General features: G+C 44.2%; 1 protein-coding gene across 2 annotated transcripts in view; it reads right to left on the bottom strand.

Annotated features, from left to right (window-relative positions):
• Positions 1–240: 240 nt before the first annotated feature.
• LOC311147245 (tensin-3-like) overlaps positions 241–23,074 on the bottom strand; it is a 91,944-nt gene continuing 69,110 nt past the window's right edge. Inside the window, exons 17-26 of one of the 2 annotated variants that reach the window (XM_084183912.1) lie at positions 16,962–17,103; positions 16,136–16,746; positions 15,793–15,879; positions 15,470–15,601; positions 12,053–12,142; positions 11,739–11,816; positions 11,226–11,306; positions 10,621–10,789; positions 2,764–2,832; positions 241–2,642 (exon numbers count right to left, since the gene is read on the bottom strand). In XM_084183912.1, coding sequence (XP_084040038.1) covers positions 2,468–2,642; positions 2,764–2,832; positions 10,621–10,789; positions 11,226–11,306; positions 11,739–11,816; positions 12,053–12,142; positions 15,470–15,601; positions 15,793–15,879; positions 16,136–16,746; positions 16,962–17,103 — 1,634 coding nt within the window. In that variant the 3' untranslated portion in view covers positions 241–2,467. Of the gene's footprint in view, positions 2,643–2,763; positions 2,833–10,620; positions 10,790–11,225; positions 11,307–11,738; positions 11,817–12,052; positions 12,146–15,469; positions 15,602–15,792; positions 15,880–16,135; positions 16,747–16,961; positions 17,104–23,074 lie in introns of both variants that reach the window. The other variant, XM_084183911.1, reaches the window with a different exon arrangement.

Below are 23,074 nucleotides of genomic sequence, written 5' to 3' on the forward strand. Positions count from 1 at the left end.
TATCACACTGCGCCTTGGTCCAATCATTATGACGATCGTGACAGTCACAGAGGATTCAGAGGATCTTACAGACATGGATGTGTGTGTTACTAGCACCCTCTTCTGGTTTCCTGGAGGAAAAACCGACACACAAATTGTGCATACTGTCAAACTCAACTCAACAAATCTCCATCCTATTCTCTCTCTCTCTCGACTATATGTTGGCATACTGTTTGAGAAAAGATAAGTGGACCAATGACATAACTCTTCCCTTTTGTTTATTCACATTCAACATTGAAAATGCCATTTCTCATATACAAATAAACTTTATATGTCACTTGCTGCAGATCAATATGAAACATAAAATATAATTATTTTTTCAAATATGAGATAGTAAAGGTATTATGAGGTACAGACTGTAGATAATATAACTAGTACATCATGAGCAAAATGAAAAAAATACAACTAAAATGTACATAAACTATGAATGTATAGTATATCAACAAAGTGTATTGGAATTAGGTGGTCCCTGCCCTGATTATTTGACATAAAGAAAATTAATCTAGACAAAAAGGTGATTAAAAAGCTGCACTTAATTGAGCTCGCTTGATGCATTGGGTGGGCAATGTTGACACTTTTGTACTTTTCCATCGAGCTCAATCAAGTCCCAATGATCACCTATTGTTCCAACACAATAATTTTTTCAGAATTCCAAATGAAATGTATAATACAAATGTCCTCTAATATACACTGAGTATACAAAACATTAAGAACACCATGGACATTGACTGACCAGGTGAATCCAGGTGAAAGCTGATGTCACTTGTTAAATCGACTTCAATCAGAGTAGATGAAGGGGAGGAGACAGGTTAAATAAGTATTTTTAAGCCTTGAGACAATTGAGACATTGATTGTGTATGTGTGCCATTCGGAGGTTGAATGGGCAAGACAAAATATTTAAGTGCCTTTGAACGGGATATGGTAGTATGTGCCAGGCGCACTGGTTTGTGTCAAGAACTGCAACACTGCTGGGTTTTTCACGCTCAACAGTTTCCTGTGTGTATCAAGAATGGTCCACTACCCAAAGGACATCCAGCCATCTTGTCACAACTGTTGGAAGCATTGGAGTCAGCATGGGCCAGAATCCCTGTGGAAAGCTTTCGAAACCTTGTAGAGTCCGTGCCCTGACAAATTGAGGCTGTTCTGGGGGCAAAAGGGGGTGCAACTCAATATTAGGAAGGTGTTCCTACTGTTTGGTATACTCAGTGTACTGTATATATTTTAACACTGAGACATTTCAATATATAGTTAGTGGCAATAATATACCACCAAAAAGTCAATTTAAAACACTTATTTGAGACAGTAATTTATCCATTTTAAAACATTCTTCCAGACAAAGTAGTACTGAACAAAGTCGTAAATGAATTCAAAGTACACGTAATTAACAAATTATATAAGGAAATCATAGAATATATTAGGGTTTACATATATAATATTTTTCTGTGGTCTGATTCATTCCAACACTCCCCTTCCAGATCTTTGCATTTGTATGTGTTATTGTTTTGATAGTTGTTTTAATTCACATACATTTCAAGAGTTGAGCAATATCAAAATTCAAGAGAAATGATTGGGATGGTGAAACATCAGTTCAGGGAAAACATTTCAATTTTTTTGTTAGAACATAAAGTCAATAGATATTACTTTTCAAATAGTATATGATGCATTTACAAAAATAAAGTTTTTGATAACATAAGGAGAAGTTATGATTTACAGTATTTTTCATTACCGTTTTTAATAGCTTGAATAATGCTTTATATAGTTTATTTATTTTTGGTTAAATATTAGACATGACAAACCCTTACATGCCAGGCTTCTATGCTTCCCTATAGTATAGTATCACACCATACGGAGCATGTTGAGAATAGGAAAATGTAACTAGCTTGTAAGAGCTGGGATACATAAAACTGTAAACCCTTTCGAGCCAGAAATGCAAACATCTGTGTTAGTTCTACAACAATAAATGAAAATGAAATACACATCTTATAACATAGCTGTTGTATATTCTCTTTTTCCCTCCGGACACACCCCTAATAATCATCATAAGAAAAGAGTCTGTTAGAAAATGAAGTCAAAGGAGTTTTGAGTTTTAATTCGACTCAATGAAAGATCTCATCGAGTCTCCTGTCCTGCTGATGGTCCACAGTTCCCTCTGTGTTGTAAGCAGGAGATGACTTGGATAGGTTGTGGAGTTGTAACTTGTAAGTCTTTTCATGCTTGTTATCAATTGTATCCCATTCTTACGTGGTGTTACCATAGAAATAGAATCTCACAAAACCCATTCTAGTTCTGTGGGTGGAACTCTGTTCCACTGCTTGCCTGTCCACTGCCTTCCTGTCCAAGTCCTGGCTCATAACCTTCAGGTTGAGGGTTGTACGGTTTTCAGTTTAGAAACAGCCCCACTAGCCAATTAGCTAGCAGCGTGGCAGGGCTACTTGGTCTTCTGGGAGCCAATCATCACCTTGGAGACAAAGTTGACGATGGCGCTGGCGGGCTGCTCGGGGTCGTGCTCGGCGAACAGGTGGCACACGTTATCCTGCCCACTGCCCGTCTTCCTCGCCACAAAGCCAAAGATCTTTGCTGAAGTGCAGCCATCTTTTTTCCACCTAAGAATGGATGGGGAAAGGAACACAGAAAGAACATACAAGGCATCATACAGACGGTATAAGCTGATGATATTAGCACCACAGCACTCTTATTTCACATTATGTTAATTATTCTACTCACTTCCGATTTTGAGGGTCCAATGCACAGAAGATGACAGTGGTCACTGCATAATGCCTTCTGAAGAACAACCTGGGAAGAAGAGAGGGAGGAGGGGAAAAGAGAAATACATAGTATAACTGTGTATAAAGCATTGTGCCTTGGGAAAGTATTCAGACCCCTTGACTTTTTCGTTTTGTTACGTTACAGCCTTATTCTAAAATTGATTAAATGGTTTTTTCCCTTCATCAATCTACACACAATACCCCATAATGACAAAGCAAAAACAGGTTTTTAGAAATGTTTGCTAATTTATAACAAATAAAAAACAGAAATTTTACATCTACATAAGTATTCAGACCCTTTACTCAGTACTTTCTTGAAGCACCTTTGGCAGCGATTACAGCCTTGAGTCTTCTTGGGTATGACGCTACAAGCTTGGCGCACCTGTATTTGGGGAGTTTCTCCCATTCTTCCCTGCAGATCCTCTCAAGCTCTGTCAGGTGTGATGGGGAGTGTCTCTCCTGAGATGTTCGATCGGGTTCAAGTCCGGGCTCTGGCTGGGCCACTCAAGGACATTCAGAGACTTGTCCCGAAGCCATTCCTGCGTTGTCTTGGCTGTGTGCTTAGGGTCGTTGTCCTGTTGAGGACCTGAGCGCTCTGGAGCAGGTTTTCATCAAGGATCTCTCTGTATATTGGTTCCTTGACTGCCCTTGACCAGCACAAAAACATCCTGTGGCGTACTGCATTAGCATCGAACAGCCCCCGCGATATGCAACTTTTTAGGGAAGTCAGGAACCAATATACACAATCAGTTAGGAAAGCAAAGGTTAGCTTTTTCAAACAGAAATTTGCAACCTGTAGCACTAACTCCAAAACGTTTTGGGACACTGTAAAGTCCATGGAAAATAAGAGCACCTCCTCCCAACTGCCCACTGCACTGAGGCTAGGAAACACTGTCACCACCGATAAATCTACAATAATCGAGAATTTCAACAAGCATTTTGCTACGGCTGGCCATGCTTTCCACCTGGTACCACTACCCCGGCCACCAGCTCGGCACCCTCCGCTGCAACTTGCCCATGCCCCCCGCTTCTCCTTCACACAAATTCAGACAGCTACTGTTCAGAAAGAGCTGAAAAATGTGGACCCCTACAAATCAGCTGGGCTAGACAATCTGGACCCTTTCTTTCTAAAATTAGCCGCCGAAATTGTCGCAACCCCTATTACTAGCCTGTTCAACCTCTCTTTCGTAACGTCTGAGATCCCCAGAGATTGGAAAGCTGCCGTGGTCATCCCCCTCTTCAAAGGGGGTGACACTCTAGATCCAAACTGTTATAGACCTATATCCATCCTGCCCTGCCTTTCGAAAGTTTTTGAAAGCCAAGTTAACAAACAGATCACCGACCATTTCGAATCCCACCGTACCTTCTCCGCTATGCAATCCGGTTTCCGAGCTGGTCATGGGTGCACCTCAGCCACGCTCAAGGTCCTAAACGATATTATAAACGCGATCGATAAAAGACAGTACTGCGCAGCCGTCTTCATCGACCTGGCCAAGGCTTTCGACTCTGTCAACCACCGCATTCTTATTGGCAGACTAAATAGCCTTGGTTTCTCTAATGACTGCCTTGCCTGGTTCACCAACTACTTCTCAGATAGAATTCAATGTGTCAAATCAGAGGGCCTGTTGTCTGGACCTCTGGCCGTCTCTCTATGGGGGTGCCACAGGGTTCAATACTCGGGCCGACTCTATTCTCTGTGTATATCAATGATGTCGCTCTTGCTGCTGGTGACGCTCGGATCCACCTCTATGCGGCCGACGCCATTTTGTATACATCTGGCCCTTCATTGGACACTATGTTAACAAACCTCCAAACAAGCTTCTACGCCATACAACACTCCTTCCGTAGCCTCCAACTGCTCTTAAACACTAGTAAAACTAAATTCATGCCCGTTTGGAGGTTTTTTAACACCAGCTTCAACCGAACGCTGCTTGCACCCGCCCACCCGACTAGAATCACTACTCTCGGCGGGTCTGACCTAGAGTATGTGGACAACTACAAATGCCTAGGTGTCTGGTTAGACTGTAAACTCTCCTTCCAGACTCACATTAAGCATCTCCAATCAAAAGTTAGATCTAGAATCGGCTTCCTATTTCGCAACAAAGCCTCCTTCACTCATGCTGCCAAACATGCCCTTGTAAAACTGACTATCCTACCGATCCTTGACTTCGGTGATGTCATTTACAAAATAGCCTCCAACACTCTACTCAGCAAATTGGATGTAGTCTATCACAGTGCCATCCGTTTTGTCACCAAAGCCCCATATACTACCCACCATTGTGACCTGTACACTCTTGTTGGCTGGCCCTCACTACATATTCGTCGCCAAACCCACTGGTTCCAGGTCATCTATAAATCACTGCTAGGCAAATCCCAGTCTTATCTTAGCTCACTGGTCACCATAGCAACACCCACCCGTAGTCTGCGCTCCAGCAGGTATATCTCACTGGTCATCCCCAAAGCGGGCTGTCATGTGCCTTTTACTGAGGAGTGGCTTCCGTCTGGCCACTCTACCCTAAAGGCCTGATTGGTGGAGTGCTGCAGAGATGGTTGTCCTTTTGGAAGGTTCTCCCATCTCCAAAGAGGAACTCTACAGCTCTGTCAGAGTTACCATTGGGTTCTTGGTCACCTCCCTGACCAAGGCCCTTCTCCCCCGATTGCTCAGTTTGGCCGGGCGGCCAGCTCTAGGAAGAGTCTTGGTGGTTCTGAGGACCTTCCATGTTGCAGAAATCTGTGCCTCGACACAATGCTGTCTCTAAGCTCTACGGACAATTCCTTCGACCTCATGGCTTGGTTTTTGCTCTGACATGCACTGTCAACTTTTGTGCTCTTGTAGGAAGCAATCACTCCCTATTGCTGACTACAAATGATCGGTAGTGCGAGCGTGGATTTGATCTAGGCTCACTAAAATAATTATAAAATGAGTGTCCCAGCATTTATCGACATAACCGAAGAGGACCAGGTACGATTGAAGTGTTTTAGCAGTAGTTTTATTTTATGAGCACACTCATGTCGAGTGGGCCACGCTGTGGTCAGGAGAGGTTGTGTTTTCTCTAGCAGGAGGTAAGCTTGAGGTAAGCTTGGCTTCTTATATGGTGTTGAGTAAAGCTTAAACCATGCATTTGATCGTAGGTAGGTAGTTGTAGTTAGGTATTGTAGGTAGTTTATTTAGGTAGTTATTGTAGGTTTCCGTAGGTAATTATTGTAGGTAAGTATTGTTTACGGCGGAGCCCGGAGAAAGCACGAGGCTAGCTAGCTAGCGGGTAGCTACTGGTAACGTTTAACAACGGTGAAGAGTTGTTTCCAATGTTAATTTGCTAGCTAGCCAACGTTTAATTTTTGCTGCGTTATGAAAGGAACTAGACACGGACACGAATTATCTGTTTAGTGTGTTAACACACTATTGGTAGTTTGTTGTAACCAAGTATTGGTGCTAAACTGTGTGTTATTGGATGCTAGCATGCTAGTTAGCTATGGCGTCATAGTTAGGCATCGTGGGCTGTTGTGGGTAGTTACTGTAGGTTAGCATTGTTTTTCGGCGGTGCCGGGTCTAGCACGAAGCTAGCTAGCTAGCCGTTCTTCAAACAAAGTCAACACAGTGGCCATTGCTAGCTAGCCAACACGACCAGCTAACTGTACTGTAGTAGCTAAATACAATATACTTATGCTAGCTAGCCAACGTTTAATTATTGCTGCGTTATGAAAGGAACTAGACACGGACACGAGTGATCTGTTTAGTGTGTTAACACACTATTGGTAGTCTGTTGTAACCAAGTATTGGTGCTAAACTGTGTGTTATTGGATGCTAGCATGCTAGTTAGCTATGGTGTCATAGTTAGGCATCGTGGGCTGTTGTGGGTAGTTACTGTAGGTTGGCATTGTCTTCGGTGTAGCACGAAGCTAGCTAGCTAGCCGTTTTTCGAACAGAGTCAACACAGTAGCCATTGTGTGCTGTACTGTGGCAGCTAAATACAATATATTTGTGCTAAGCTAGCCAACGTTTAATTATTGCTGCGTTATGAAAGGAACTAGACACGGACACGAATTATCTGCTTAGTGTGTTAACACACTATTGGTGGTTTGTTGTGACCAAGTGTTGGTGCTAAACTGTGTGTTATTGGATGCTAGCATGCTAGTTAGCTATGGTGTCATAGTTAGCTAGCTGAATAAAGTGGGTTGAGTCTACTCCTTTAAACATTGAACCGCTGTGGTTCACAACAATTCTGATTTCTAAAGGTGGAAGTTGGGAGAGTTTTTGTTCGGGTGGTTCAGTGAAACAATTATAGTTTCTGAGGTGGAAGTTTTGGTGAGGGAGGCCCTGCTCTCTCTTCTTCCAGATGTTTAGTTCATTTCATTCCGATCTCCTCTGCATTATTGTAGCCATTTGCTACAGCCTGTCAACTATGCCTCTGCCTATCCCTGTTCTCTCCTCTCTGCACAGGCTACACAAACGCCTCACACCGCGTGGCTGCTGCCTCTCTAACCTGGTGGTCCCTGCACGCACCCCACACCTGGAGTTCCAGGTCTCAGGCAGCCTCTGGAACTGCCGTTCTGCTGCCAACAAAGCTGACTTCATCCCAGCCTATGCTAACCTCCAGTCCCTCGACTTCCTGGCGCTGACGGAAACATGGATTACCACTGAAAACACTGCTACTCCTACTGCTCTCTCCTCGTCTGACCATGTGTTCTCGCATACCCCGAGAGCATCTGGTCAGAGGGGTGGTGGCACAGGAATCCTCATCTCTCCCAAGTGGACATTCTCAATTTTTCCCCTAACCCACCTGTCTATCTCCTCATTTGAATTCCATGCTGTCACAGTCACTAGCCCATTTAAGCTTAATATCCTTGTCATCTATCGCCCTCCAGGTTCCCTTGGAGAGTTCATCAATGAGCTTGACGCCTTGATAAGTTCCTTTCCTGAGGATGGCTCACCCCTCACAGTTTTGGGGGATTTCAACCTCCCTATGTCCACATTTGACTCATTTCTCTCTGCCTCCTTCTTTCCACTCCTCTCCTCTTTTGACCTCACCCTCTCACCGTCCCCCCCTACTCACAAGGCAGGCAATACGCTTGACCTCATCTTTACTAGATGCTGCTCTTCTACTAATCTCACTGCAACTCCCCTCCATGTCTCCGACCACTACTTTGTTTCCTTTTCTCTCTCGCTCTCCTCCAACACTACTCACTCTGCCCCTACACAGATGGTAATGCGCCGCCGCAACCTTCGCTCTCTCTCTCCCACTACTCTCTCCTCTTCCATCCTATCATCTCTTCCCTCTGCTCAATCCTTCTCCCTCCAATCTCCTGATTCTGCCTCCTCAACCCTCCTCTCCTCCCTTTCTGCATCCTTTGACTCTCTGTGTCCCCTATCCTCCCAGCCGGCTCGGTCCTCCCCTCCAGCTCCGTGGCTTGATGACTCATTGCGAGCTCACTGAACAGAGCTCCGGGCAGCGGAGCGGAAATGGAAGAAAACTAAACTCCCTGCCGACCTGGCATCTTTTCACTCCCTCCTCTCTACATTTTCTTCATCTGTTTCTGCTGCTAAGGCCACTTTCTACCACTCTAAATTCCAAGCATCTGCCTCTAACCCTAGGAAGCTCTTTGCCACATTTTCCTCCCTCCTGAATCCTCCCCCCCTCCCCCCCCCCCTCCTCTCTCTCTGTGGATGACTTCGTCAACCACTTTGAAAAGAAGGTTGACGACATCCGATCCTCGTTTGTTAAGTCTAATGACACTGCTGGTCCTACTCACACTGCCCTACCCTATGCTTTGACTTCTTTCTCCCCTCTCTCTCCAGATAAAATCCTGCGACTTGTGACTGCAGGCCGCCCAACAACCTGCCCGCTTGACCCCATCCCCTCCTCTCTTCTCCATACCATCTCCGGTGACCTTCTCCCCTACCTCACCTCGCTGATCAACTCATCCTTGACCGCTGGCCATGTCCCTTCCGTCTTCAAGAGAGCGAGAGTTGCTCCCCTTCTCAAAAAACCAACACTCGATCCCACTGATGTCAACAACTACAGAGCAGTATCCCTTCTTTCTTTTCTTTCCAAAACTATTGAGCGTGCCGTCTTTAGCCAACTCTCTTGATATCTCTCTCAGAATGACCTTCTTGATCCAAACCAGTCAGGTTTCAGGACTGGTCATTCAACTGAGACTGCTCTTCTCTGTGTCACGGAGGCTCTCCGCACTGCTAAAGCTAACTCTCTCTCCTCTGCTCTTGTCCTTCTAGACCTGTCTGCTGCCTTTGATACTGTGAACCATCAGATCCTCCTCTCCACCCTCTCCGAGCTGGGCATCTCCGGCGCGGCTCACTCCTGGATTGCGTCCTACCTGACCGGTCGCTCCTACCAAGTGGCGTGGCGAGAAGCTGTCTCCGCACCACGTGCTCTCACCACTGGTATCCCCCAGGGCTCAGTTCTAGGCCCTCTCCTTTTCTCCCTATACACCAAGTCACTTGGCTCTGTCATATCCTCACATGGCCTCTCCTATCATTGCTACGCTGACGATACACAACTAATCTTCTCCTTTCCCCCTTCTGATAACCAGGTGGCGAATCGCATCTCTGCATGTCTGGCAGACATATCAGTATGGATGACGGATCACCACCTCAAGCTGAACCCTGGCAAGACGGAGCTGCTCTTCCTCCCGGGGAAGGACTGCCCGTTCCATGATCTCGCCATCACGGTTGACAACTCCGTTGTGTCCTCCTCCCAGAGTGCGAAGAGCCTTGGCGTGACCCTGGACAACACCCTGTCGTTCTCCGCTAACATCAAGGCGGTGACCCGCTCCTGCAGGTTCATGCTCTGCAACATTCGGAGAGTACGACCCTGCCTTACACAGGAAGCGGCACAGGTCCTAATCCAGGCAATTGTCATCTCCCGTCTGGATTACTACAACTCGCTGTTGGCTGGCCTCCCTGCCTGTGCCATTAAACCCCTACAACTCATCCAGAACGCCGCAGCCCGTCTGGTGTTCAACCTTCCCAAGTTCTCTCACGTCACCCCCCTCCTCCGCACACTCCACTGGCTTCCAGTTGAAGCTCGCATCCGTTACAAGACCATGGTGCTTGCCTATGGAGCAGTGAGGGGAACGGCACCTCTGTACCTTCGGGCTCTGATCAGTCCCTACACCCAAACGAGGGCATTGCGTTCATCCACCTCTGGCCTGCTGGCTCCCCTTCCTCTGCGGAAGCATAGTTCCCGCTCAGCCCAGTCAAAACTGTTCGCTGCTCTGGCACCCCAATGGTGGAACAAGCTCCCTCACGACGCCAGGACAGCGGAGTCACTCACCACCTTCCGGAGACATTTGAAACCCCACCTCTTTAAGGAATACCTGGGATAGGATAAAGTAATCATTCTACCCCCCCCCCCCCCCCCCCCCCCCATAAAAACTTTCCAAATCATGTCCAATCAATTGAAATTACCACAGATGGACTCCAATCAAGTTGTAGAAACATCTCAAGGATGATCAATGGATACAGGATGTACCTGAGCTAAATTTCGAATCTCATAGCAAAGGGTCTGAATACTTATGTAAATAAGTTATTTATGTTTTTAATTTTTTATAAATTTGCAAACAGCTTTAAAAACCTGTTTTCGCTTTGTCAATATGGGGTATTGTGTGAAGATTGCTGAGGAAAAAATATAAAAATACGAATAAGGCTGAAACGTAGCAAAATGTGGAAAAATTCAAGGGGTCTGAATACTCTCCGAAGGCACTGTATATATATCATTTTATATTAGCTATACATGCATTACTAATATAGGTGTCTCTGTCTGTCTGTCTGTTTGTCTGTGTATTCTCCATGACTCACTTCCTCTGGTTGTCGGTGAGGGTGATTCCCTGTGAGGAGACTTTCAAGTGGACCACGGTGGAGGTGGGCAGGGGGTCTGAGCCCAGTGTTACACTGGTGGCCTTCTGCACAGCCTGGTACCCCGTCAGAGACTCCATCTCCACTGAGCCCAGGAACCACACATTACACGCTGCGGAGAAACACACGTTACAAACGGATACAAACACACACTAAACACACACTACACAATGAACACACACTGGAACCACACATTACACACTGCAAGACCACAGAAGAGAGGAGCTACTATTACTGTCTGCACAACATGTTATCTACACAATCACTTAGGAACAGAGGTTGTGGTTGTTGAGGCTTACCCAATACTTATTTAGCCTTTAATTTACTCCCCATTGATTAGCCTAATAGTCATACACCTGTATAATCATGTGCTTAATTAATCATGTGCTTAAATATGTGGTTAGTAAAGGGATTTAAATGGGATACTTTGGGATTTTGGCAATGAGGCCCTTTGTCTACTTCCTCAGAGTCAGATGAACTCGTGGACTCTGGGGAAATAGATAAAAGACCTCATTGCCAAAATCCCGAAGTATCCCTTTAAGCCCTACCTGCTCCTTGTTTAAGGAGCTCAGCAGCAGAGTTGGTGACAGATTGTGTAGTAGTATTTTCCACCATGTCTTCAAGAGGATCTACCAACATAGGAAAAAAATATGTTTTTGTATACGATGTAAAAGCAAGATGTTTGAAATGAAGAATGAGGCAGTGGCATATCACTGAATTAAAATAAATCTGATTACACTCTGCCGCCATTTTTTTTTTCTCCCTTCCTCTCTCTATTGACCCTCTGCCACTGATGACATTGGTTTATGGCTACCACGTAAAGGCAATTAGCCTACGTTGACAAGAGTCGCATGCACAGGCTTATAAATTGCATCATATCATTCTAAACTGCACTGCAATTTCCAGTCCTCCCGCATATAGTTACACAGAGAGGAGAGAGACTAGAGTTCATTAAATTGCTTTGGCAGAGGACACAATTATGTTTTATAAAACTAAACCCTGTTTACCTTGTTACTGTAACACAATGTTATGTGTAAGGACATTGAGATTTGACATCTTACCTCTGTCAGGTATGATGAGTTTGCAGGGCAGGGCCAAGGGAGTTATGGAGTGCTGACACACCAACGCAGTTAAACTACCTGTAAAACAAAAACATAACAATGGTAACCAACATATTACTTTAAAGAGGATTTCATATTAGCTATGAACATCATCATAAGAGCTGAAGCACACTTTCAATCATTATCCAGTAGAGGGCACACAGGAACGTTATGCTTTTATATCAGTACAGAGAGCAACCAGCAGGGGTCACCATTGTTTTATCACTGTCTTCAACAGGGTATGACAAAACGTGTGCTACGGTGGAGACACTCACCAAAGTAGGGCTCATTGGGACAGCCCTTCAACCGCACTCCTTTCTGTGTACACTCAATCAGGAAGTGACGGACCAGCTCATTGGACAGATCTCCTCCAATCATAGAGCGAGAGAGAGAGAACGTTATTATACTCAAGAATGCTATAAATGCACATACATGCTTATAACACATTATAACGCATTATACCTGTTGGATGTAAGTTAAGTGTTAGCGGAGTCTCACTTATCTTACCCCTGTTAACTCCTATCCTGAATTCTAAGAGTTACATAAATCTTATCCAATCACAGCTGAGAATAGTGTTATTATGATTTAACATCAGTGTGTAGGTGGGGCATGAGGAGTGTGCATCTGAGGAATGTCCTCCCATAGAAAAGCCTTCTCCTGGAGCCGGCTTGGGTTTCAACCTCTTAACAAGTCACAATGCTCGGGCTGAAGGTGTGGAGAGGGACTGTGTCATGATGTCCCTACAAGTGCTAGCCTGCTGTGAGTGAAGGGGCTCCCAACACCGTGTGGAGGAGAGAGAAAGGGGTCAGGGCTTAGTGGGCAGTGCTCTGGGCTGGGCATAGGGACACCAGCGTCTTAGCGGAATCCTATCAGCACCCATTTTTCCCATCAGCACCCCTTTTATTTATTTCCCCGAATAAATAATGATAATAACTACGGGGGTGGGGGGGTGTTGGAGCAAGGTAGACAGCTTTAAGTTCCTCGGTGTTCAAATCACTAAAGGCTTAAAATGGTCCAAACACACACGCACAGTCGTGAAGAAGGCGCGACAGTGCCTCTTCCCCTTCAGGAGGTTGAACAAGTTTGGCATGGGCTCTCAAATCCTCAAAAGGTTCTACAGCTGTACCATTGAAAGCATATGGCAATTGCACCCCCCTCGATCGCATGGCGTTACTGAGGGTTGTGCGTACATCACTGGGGCCGAGCTCCCTGTCATCCAGGACCTCTATATCACGCGGTGTGAAAAGAAGGCCCGGAAAATCGTAAAAGATTCCAACCACCCAAGCAACAGACTATTTTCTCTGCTGCGGCAGGGCAAGAGGTACCAGTGCATCAAGTCTGACACCAACAGGCTCTTGAACAGCTTATATCCCCAAGCAATCAGACTGATAAATAGCTAACGAAATAGCTACACAGACAATCTGTTTTAACCTTGTATCTTTATTGACCTTTTATCTCAATATTTGCACTGTCTCTATGCACACTCACAGGGCCCTACATACACACTGTCACTCCAACACACAAACACTCACTCCATAATTTTCTCACTCACACATAATATGCACATACATTTATACTGACTCTACACACCCGCACACCAACTAACATACAAGCTGCTGCTACTCTGTTTATCTTATATCCTGTTGCCTAGTCACCTTACCCCTCTACATATTTATTTCCATCACTTCTGTATCCCTGCACATTGTAAATATGGTATTGGAACTGACTTTTTAAATATTCCCTATATATAGTATGCTTACTTACTTGTGTATTTCATATTGCATATTCTTATTTCTAGTGTTTAGTATTACATGGTTATTAATTATTGCATCGTTGGGTTTTGAGTTTACAAGAAAGGCATTTCACTGTACTTGTGCATGTGACATTACAACTTGAAACTTGAAACTTATACAGCCCTACCTCAACTACTCCAGTATCTCTGCACATTGTCAATTTGGTACTGGCACTGACCCTGTATATAGCTTACATTCTCCAGTTTTTTTCTTCCTTTCTTATTTCTCGTGTTTATGTTTAAGTTATACTATTTTGATATTGAATACTGCACTGTTGGGAAGGGCTTGCAAGTTAAGCATTTCACTGTACTTGTGCAAGTGACAAATAAATCTTGAAACAAGGCATGCCATGAACAAAGCAATATATTGCTTGCCAGGACATTTCTAAATTGAATTGAGGCCGTATTTCACGGTGCTTAATAAAACAATCTGTACTGTATGTCAAGCAAAGTTACAGTACAGTATGTAGGGCAAAAAGCATCCCTGGAGAAAGGCCTGAAATCTGTGCAGGTTTATAAAGCCTTCACATCTATTGTTTGTCTTGAAACACTAGCCGCCACATCTAAAACTACTTAGCAAAGAGCACGGCTGTTTAGTTCTATCACGATGCTGCCCGGAAGAGAGACCCAAAGCTAGGAGCTGTCGAACAAACAGAGAGGGAACTATCATGTTCACTCCATGGAGGTGAGTTCAGAGAGTTGTAACAGTAGAGGGCTTTTATAGCCGTTTGGTTCCCAGGATTCTGCCCCTCAGTCAGCCAATTCCGTGATAGCCCTGTTCTACTGGTGCCTTCTGGAACACGGAAAGGTTCTGGAACCGTGTGGAACCTGCCCGTAGGTACAGATCCAGGACCAGCTTATCCTCCAACAATTCTAACCATGACCATGGGTGAACACAAAATTTACCCTAGACAAGCATACACTCCCCTACGTATTTATTTGGACAGTGAAGCTAAAACTTTTAATTTACTCCAGCAATTTGGATATGAGATCAAATGTTTTATATGAGGCGACATTACAGTGTCATCTTTTTTATCTAGGGTATTTTCATACATATCTGTTTTACCGCACTTTATGTATCTAGTCCCCCCATTTGAAAGTGTCATAAGTATTTGGACAAATTCATTTATAGTGTATTACATTTAGTCAGAAGTTTAGCATTTGGTCCCATATTCCTAGCAGGCATAAATATCATATCCCCCAAAAATGCTAACCTCCCCTGTTATTGGTAATGGTGAAAGGTTAGCATGTTTTGGGGGCATGATCTTTGTGCATCTGTAACTTTCTCACTCATCATTATTCATGATTATGCGTAATAATGGTAGCATCCACATTAATGTAGAAGTGTTCAGAAACATTATATTCTTATTTACAATAAAAGTGACTTCAAAATGACACAATACATTATTTACCATTAATTTCTATTGGGCACAACATAATCCGAAACACAAGCAAAACAAACTGCAAATGCATTCAACAAGTTTGTAGAGTTACAAGCTTGATATTGTAGTTGCGTGCTTGGAATATGGGAATAAATACTAAAATGTTGACTAAATGTAATACACCATAAGTGAATTTGTCCAAACACTTATGAAGCCTTCAAATGGGGGGACTAGATACATAAAGTGCTTTCATTTCTAAACGGTAAAACAGATATGTATGAAAATACCCTCAAATAAAAGGCGACATTCTGTTCTGTCGCCTCATATAAAACATTTGATTTCAAATCCAAAATGCTTGAGTATAGAGCCAAATTAAAACTGTACAAATAAATACGTAGAGGAGTGTAGCGTATATGGGCTTCATCAATCATTATCCTAGTCCTATGTCCCACATCAAACAGGAACCGGTCTGAGTAACCTAAAGCTCCGCCCCCTTATCTCTCTCAGCCAAAGCCTACCTTTCTTGCTCTGCTGCAGGACTGAGGGAGGGGGTGTGGCCACCTTCATGGCCAGCCCATAGGCTCCTCTGAAGGAGTGGCTGTCCCGTACTATGAAACATCCAGGCTCATTGTCCTTCAGGACTGAGATAGCTGAAAGGGGGAGGAAAGAAGGAGGAAATGAGAAGAGAACGTCACAGGAAGACATTTTAATGACGGTGTCATGGAGGAGTGTGGAAACTGTCAAAATCTCCCAACACTGTCAAAATGTTGAAGAGCATTATGGAAATTTGGCAGACAAAATACACTTGGGAGACAGGACAAGTATTTCCTCATGTTTTTACCTTGGTCCCTGGAGATATCAGGCTTGTACCAGAATTTCGATGTGTCTTGCACAAAGTTTACAGTCACATGCTTGCTGGCCAGGACATCTGGAAATACAGTATCCGAAACACACCAGAGGTTAGCCAATGCAAAAAAAACTCAGGCATTCTATCACTGTAACCAAGTTCAAAAGACATCCATATGTGGCAAATCCAAATTTACAGAGAAAACTCACAGGGCAGCACCTAAAGAATACAGTACATAGAACAGAACTGATTACCTTCTTTACAGTATTGTACCAACCCAAGCCATTGGCTCAGATAAGAAGTGATTGGCTATTAACTGTGTAAGCTCGGGGGTTACCTGGCAGAGGTGAAGCGTTGCCCGGCATCTGTGCAGCGGCTGAGAGGTCAGGCAGGATGTTGGGAAATGGGATACTGAGGGAGCTCCCACTGTGTGGGCTGGAGAAGCCACTAGGGGCTGGGGAGGCTGTGCCCAAGGAGTGCTCCCCGTCCAACTCCCTCCTCTTCTCGGGCAGCAGTGGAGGCAAGGCCCCCTGGGCCTGGAGCTGCTGCAGCTGCTGGAGATGCTGCAGGTGCTGGGTCCGGATGGTGCCCTGCCCATCCATGGAACCCATCATGGACAGGCCCCTCTCCATCACTCCGTTCCCCAGGAGAGAAGAAGCAGAGGCTGGGCAGTCGGCGGCGCCATAGCCCCCTAGGCCTAAGTCGTCCGGCTCGTCGAAGCTGTGCGCGGGGCTGTGGGTGAGGCCATAGTGGGCCATGCGGCTCTGCTGGCTGCCCCTGGGGGAGCTGTGGGCAGCGTGAGGGTGGGAGTGCATGGGAGGGGAGTGGTGGCCGTAGTCCAAGGACATGGAGCGTGGAAGGGGGTGTCTGGGGGTGGGGCAGCTGCTGATGGAGGCGTGGTGGCTCAGGAGGGCTCTGTCCTCTGGCCAGGGCTGACCCATGGAGGGGCTGGAGAGAGGAGGAAGAACAAAAATGAGAAGATCATCAAAAACACCTCTCTAATGAAACTGTATGACCATTATGTATTTTCAGAACATGTAGCCTATAACCATAATTAGCGTCTGCTAAAATGTAAAATGTATATTCCAAGAAAGGACATTTCGAATAAACATGAGCTGGGCTTCTAATAATTATGCGAAAGGGTTGTATATGATTGGCTGTACCTGTCTGTCCGTTGGGGCGTCCCACTAATGAAGTCAGATCGAGAGGAGCCGAAGGACCTATGGCAGCTGGGGGAGGAGTCTGTCAGGCCCTGTTCTGCAGACTGGGGAACATGACCAATCATCTCTAAGTAACCTCTGGGCTCTGTGGGGTTGAGAGGGCATATATTACAAATTACACATATAGGATAAATACATTCAAGGGATAGAATGCACTAAACCTAAGTCTATTGACAGACACTCCAAAATAAATCCAATTTCATCCAGTTTCTCCAAAACATCTGGATATCACATGAACAGAAACTGAGCAGAAATGTTGCATCTGTTAACCATAACCTTAAGAATTTCAGTCAAATAAAAATGCTATCCCCTCAGGTGAGATATAATAGAGTACATCCAATAGCAAAGAGAGCAGTCAGCAGTGGAGTTAAATTATTCTCCAGTCAGTCAGTCAGTCTGCTGCTGGCTCAACAGTACAGCAGCCATCCATCGCTCTGTTCAGTATGGAGCAGATTACTCTGCCTAGCAGTGCCACTCTGTCAACAAATCAGCCTCACTCATTCAAAGACAGAAATTAAAAGCCCCCCGACATAATTGAGTAAATCTTTTATCACATTAATCATTGCTACGGAGGCACTGACAGGTGCTGCCCCCAAAACCACATGTTTCCAGTCCACATATTCCACACAGTTTAGTGACTGACTGATGTTTCCATGGGTTACCAGTTATCTCAATTGGAATGTGGAGGGCAAGGAAGACAAAGAGACGAGAGAGAGAGGTGGACTGGTATCTTTTTGTCCCTCGCCACTTTTATTGACACATAAGTACTTTCACTGAGGAAATAAAAAAAAATTGTGGGCCCCCCGATTTCTCGACCCGCTGTAACCATGGCACGGCTGAATCCTGTGAGGGGATCCAGTGGGGGAACAGATCAGTCTGGGGACGCTGTCACTCTCACAACCCCTCTGACACAGATCACTATGACAACAGGCTGGTTGGGGGTCAAAGGTGGACAAAGAAACAGACATAAAGGTAACCTCTAGGAGTGTCACTGTGTGTGTGTGAGTAACTCCAAACATCATCACTGCCATCCCTCACCAATGACCCACAGTCACGACAGGATGGTACAACTCTGCCAACTACTCAACTGAATTTGGAAAAAAATAACTCTTTATGACTGGTTTCAGAGGAAGGGAACCACAGAAGGGACTTATGCCATGTCTGATTATGTCTCTACTCTAAACTATTGTTTAAAGGGGCAATCAGCAGTTGAAACAATAACAAAGTGAAATCCCCGCCCCTGTTTCGGTAAAAAGCTAAGGGACAGGGCTGAAGAAATGTAACCACTCTCAAATTCATAGACAGAGCTATGGATGCAAGGACTGACCATCCATGATATCAAAATTATAGTTTTAACTATGTTTTGAGGCTGTACAGTGTTTGTTTACATTTACGTGGTTTACAAACATTGGAGTAAAGCAAGCTCATATTTTGGGTTCTGATGGGGTACGACAGTTGAACTATTAATGCTCATGAGGCATTTATAAGTTATATTCTTCAATAATTCATCAGTATACAGTGAGGGAAAAAAGTATTTGATCCCCTGCTGATTTTGTACGTTTGCCCACTGACAAAGAAATGATCAGTCTATAATTTTAATGGTAAGTTTATTTGAACAGTGAGAGACAGAATAACAACAACAAAAATCCAGAAAAACGCATGTCAAAAATGTTATAAATTGATTTGCATTTTAATGAGGGAAATAAGTATTTGACCCCTCTGCAAAACGTGACTTAGTACTTGGTGGCAAAACCCTTGTTGGCAATCACAGAGGTCAGACGTTTCTTGTAGTTGGCCACCAGGTTTGCACACATCTCAGGAGGGATTTTGTCCCACTCCTCTTTGCAGATCTTCTCCAAGTCATTAAGGTTTCCAGGCTGACGTTTGGCAACTCGAACCTTCAGCTCCATCCACAGATTTTCTATGGGATTAAGGTCTGGAGACTGGCTAGGCCACTCCAGGACCTTAATGTGCTTGTTGATGCCAAAGAGCTCGATTTTGGTCTCATCTGACCACAACACTTTCACCCAGTTCTCCTCTGAATCATTCAGATGATCATTGGCAAACTTCAGACGGCCCTGTATATATGCTTTTAGCAGGGGGACCTTGCGGGCGCTGCAGGATTTCAGTCCTTCACGGCGTAGTGTGTTACCAATTGTTTTCTTGGTGACTATGGTCCAAGCTGCCTTGAGATCATTGACAAGATCCTCCCGTGTAGTTCTGGGCTGATTCCTCACCGTTCTCATGATCATTGCAACTCCACGAGGTGAGATCTTGCATGGAGCCCCAGGCCGAGGGAGATTGACAGTTTTTTTGTGTTTCTTCCATTTGTGAATATTCGCACCAACTGTTGTCACCTTCTCACCAAGCTGCTTGGCGATGGTCTTGTAGCCCATTCCAGCCTTGTGTAGGTCTACAATCTTGTCCCTGACATCCTTGGAGAACTCTTTGGTCTTGGCCATGGTGGAGAGTTTGGAATCTGATTGATTGATTGCTTCTGTGGACAGGTGTCTTTTATACAGGTAACACGCTGAGATTAGGAGCACTCCCTTTAAGAGTGTGCTCCTAATCTCAGCTTGTTACCTGTATAAAAGACACCTGGGAGCCAGAAATCTTTCTGATTGAAAGGGGGTCAAATACTTATTTCCCTCATTGAAATGCAAATCAATTTATAACATTTTTGACATGCGTTTTTCTGGATTTTTTTGTTGTTATTCTGTCTCTCACTGTTCAAATAAACCTACGCTGTTTCTTGCCTTACTGCACACGCTGGGCGTCATTAACAAGTGATAATATATCATTCACAAGTGATAGGCTAATATTGTCACCCATCAGACTATTCTTAATTTAATGTTGTCTTTACATCAACCAAATAACATATGTGTGAAATTAGTTTTGATTTAAAATTGACCATTATCATGCACCTGTCTCGGAACAGGGGCGTGGGGAAAAAAAAATACATGTCATCTATGCACTTAAATAGCGGATGACAGACGCCTTTCCCGTTGTTCATTTTCATGCCAGCCAGGTAGGCTATAATCCTGTTTTAAAGCAAAGCAATGTCCTTAATATTAGGAAAGTAAAGTTGATAAATAAATGTAGTAGGCCTAGCCAATAGAAAGCTGATGGGATCCTCTTTTTAATAGAGGCAATCAAAACTCTGTTAACTCATTCAATTGCATAGCCTATAGAAATGTTGTGCACCATGAGCTCATGGGCTCTAATAAAGTGTTTGATTAGATTTTCGAAAACATTTGCATTGATGTCAGAGTGATTAGAGGGACAATAGAGTGCTGAGTACTGGCAGTTATCAAGTTTGGCAGGCTACTAATGGCCATCAGCAGCATCATAGCTTGCAGAAGCCTAGCTACCATGACTAAACAGTCACGTGGAATTTGACTGTGGTCATGACTCGGGAGGTAATATGGTCACCTTAACAGCCCTAGTCATAATTACTGTGTAAGTCTGTGGAACGGGGTAAGAACCATGTACAGTGAGGGAAAAAGTATTTGATCCCCTGCTGATTTTGTACGTTTGCCCACTGACAAAGACATGATCAGCCTATAATTTTAATGGTAGGTTTATTTGAACAGAATAAAAACAAAAAAATCCAGAAAAACGCATGTCAAAAATGTTATAAAATGATTTGCATTTTAAAGATTTCTGGCTCCCAGGTGTCTTTTATACAGGTAACGAGCTGAGATTAGGAGCACACTCTTAAAGGGAGTGCTCCTAATCTCAGCTTGTTACCTGTATAAAAGACACCTGTCCACAGAAGCAATCAATCAGATTCCAAACTCTCCACCATGGCCAAGACTGTTGGTGCGATTATTCGCAAATGGAAGAAACACAAAAGAACTGTCAATCTCCCTCGGCCTGGGGCTCCATGCAAGATCTCACCTCGTGGAGTTGCAATGATCATGAGAACGGTGAGGAATCAGCCCAGAACTACATGGGAGGATCTTGTCAATGATCTCAAGGTAGCTGGGACCATAGTCACCAAGAAAACAATTGGTAACACACTACGCCGTGAAGGACTGAAATCCTGCAGCACCCGCAAGGTCCCCCTGCTCAAGAAAGTACATATACAGGCCCGTCTGAAGTTTGCCAATGAACATCTGAATGATTCAGAGGAGAACTGGGTGAAAGTGTTGTGGTCAGATGAGACCAAAATCGAGCTCTTTGGCATCAACTCAACTCGCCGTGTTTGGAGGAGGAGGAATGCTGCCTATGACCCCAAGAACACCATCCCCACCGTCAAACATGGAGGTGGAAACATTATGCTTTGGGGGTGTTTTTCTGCTAAGGGGACAGGACAACTTCACCACATCAAAGGGACGATGGACGGGGCCATGTACCGTCAAATCTTGGGTGAGAACCTCCTGCCCTCAGCCAGGGCATTGAAAATGGGTTGTGGATGGGTATTCCAGCATGACAATGACCCAAAACACACGGCCAAGGCAACAAAGGAGTGGCTCAAGAAGAAGCACATTATGTTCCTGGAGTGGCCTAGCCAGTCTCCAGACCTTAATCCCATAGAAAATCTGTGGAGGGAGCTGAAGGTTCGAGTTGCCAAACGTCAGCCTCGAAACCTTAATGACTTGGAGAAGATCTGCAAAGAGGAGTGGGACAAAATCCCTCCTGAGATGTGTGCAAACCTGATGGCCAACTACAAGAAACGTCTGACCTCTGTGATTGCCAACAAGGGTTTTGCCACCAAGTACTAAATCATGTTTTGCAGAGGGGTCAAATACTTATTTCCCTCATTAAAATGCAAATAAATTTATAACATTTTTGACATGCGTTTTTCTGGATTATTTTGTTGTTATTCTGTCTCTCACTGTTCAAATAAACCTACCATTAAAATTATAGACTGATCATGTCTTTGTCAGTGGGCAAACGTACAAAATCAGCAGGGGATCAAATACTTTTTTCCCCCTCACTGTATTGAAGTCAATGTACCCAGAGGAGGACAGAACCTAGCTGTTCTCCGGCTACACAATGGTGATACCCTACAGAGTGCTGCTGAGGCTACTGTATTGCAAAACAGTGTGTTTTAATCAATTATTTGGGGATGTGAATATATTTATTATAGTTTTATTTAAAAAGAACTTAATAATTTTAACTTATAATTTTATTTTTATGAAATTCACTGCGAAGGATGGTCCTCCCCTTTCTCCTCTGAGGAGCCTCCACTGATACAGATGAAGGATCTTAATTTGAGCATCCTGTTGCAGGAGAACTTTCCTGCAATGCAGGACATTTTACATTTGTATTGTATTTTAGGTTTAAAAAGGCTTCTGAAGTTCGTAATTTCCACTTTGAAATTTCAGACTTGAAATGTATCAACCCCAATAAAAATGTCCACTCATTATAATCAACATAATAATTCACATTTCCTGTTGCTGCAGGATTATTTTCCTGCTGTAGCAAACTGACTCACATTAAGATCCTACATATGTATAACTGGGTGTGTTCCACCACTGAGAAACATCTAAGACCACAACAAAACTTCTACAGACAAACAAAAAATAGAACTCTTTCAGGCACTGAAGGCTTTGACACAATGTGCTATAAAATACTAACTTTTCAGGACTGAAACCACACAGACGTTCTCCAAACCAACCATGGGAGGAGAGAGACTTGTATGGAACCCCCAGGGAAGGGAGGCAGTCCCTGGCTTTGTTTAGTGCACTGCCTCAAACAAACACAATGCTCTCAACTACAGGTCAGGGATCATTCATTAGTTATGGAATGTGACCAGTAATGGTGCAATACCACAGGGAAAACAACTGCATAAAGACAAATAACTAGATATAAACACATAAACATCATGTACACCTTACAGGGCTATGGTCGGTTACATTCCGAGAGAAGTTCTCATGATGGAGACAGTCTCAGAGGAGGAGTCAAAAGCAGTTGATGAACAATGAACAAACCCAAAGGTCCCATCCCTGTTCATACCCATGCATTGTCTGTCACTGGGTCCCTCTTTGTCTCCTAGAGCTATTTCTCTCACTCACTCTCTTTTTCTGTCAGCCACTTTCTGTCTTTAA

The sequence above is a fragment of the Coregonus lavaretus genome, assembly GCF_964263955.1.
Source record: "Coregonus lavaretus genome assembly, chromosome: 19".
Classification (NCBI taxonomy): Eukaryota; Metazoa; Chordata; class Actinopteri; order Salmoniformes; family Salmonidae; genus Coregonus; species Coregonus lavaretus.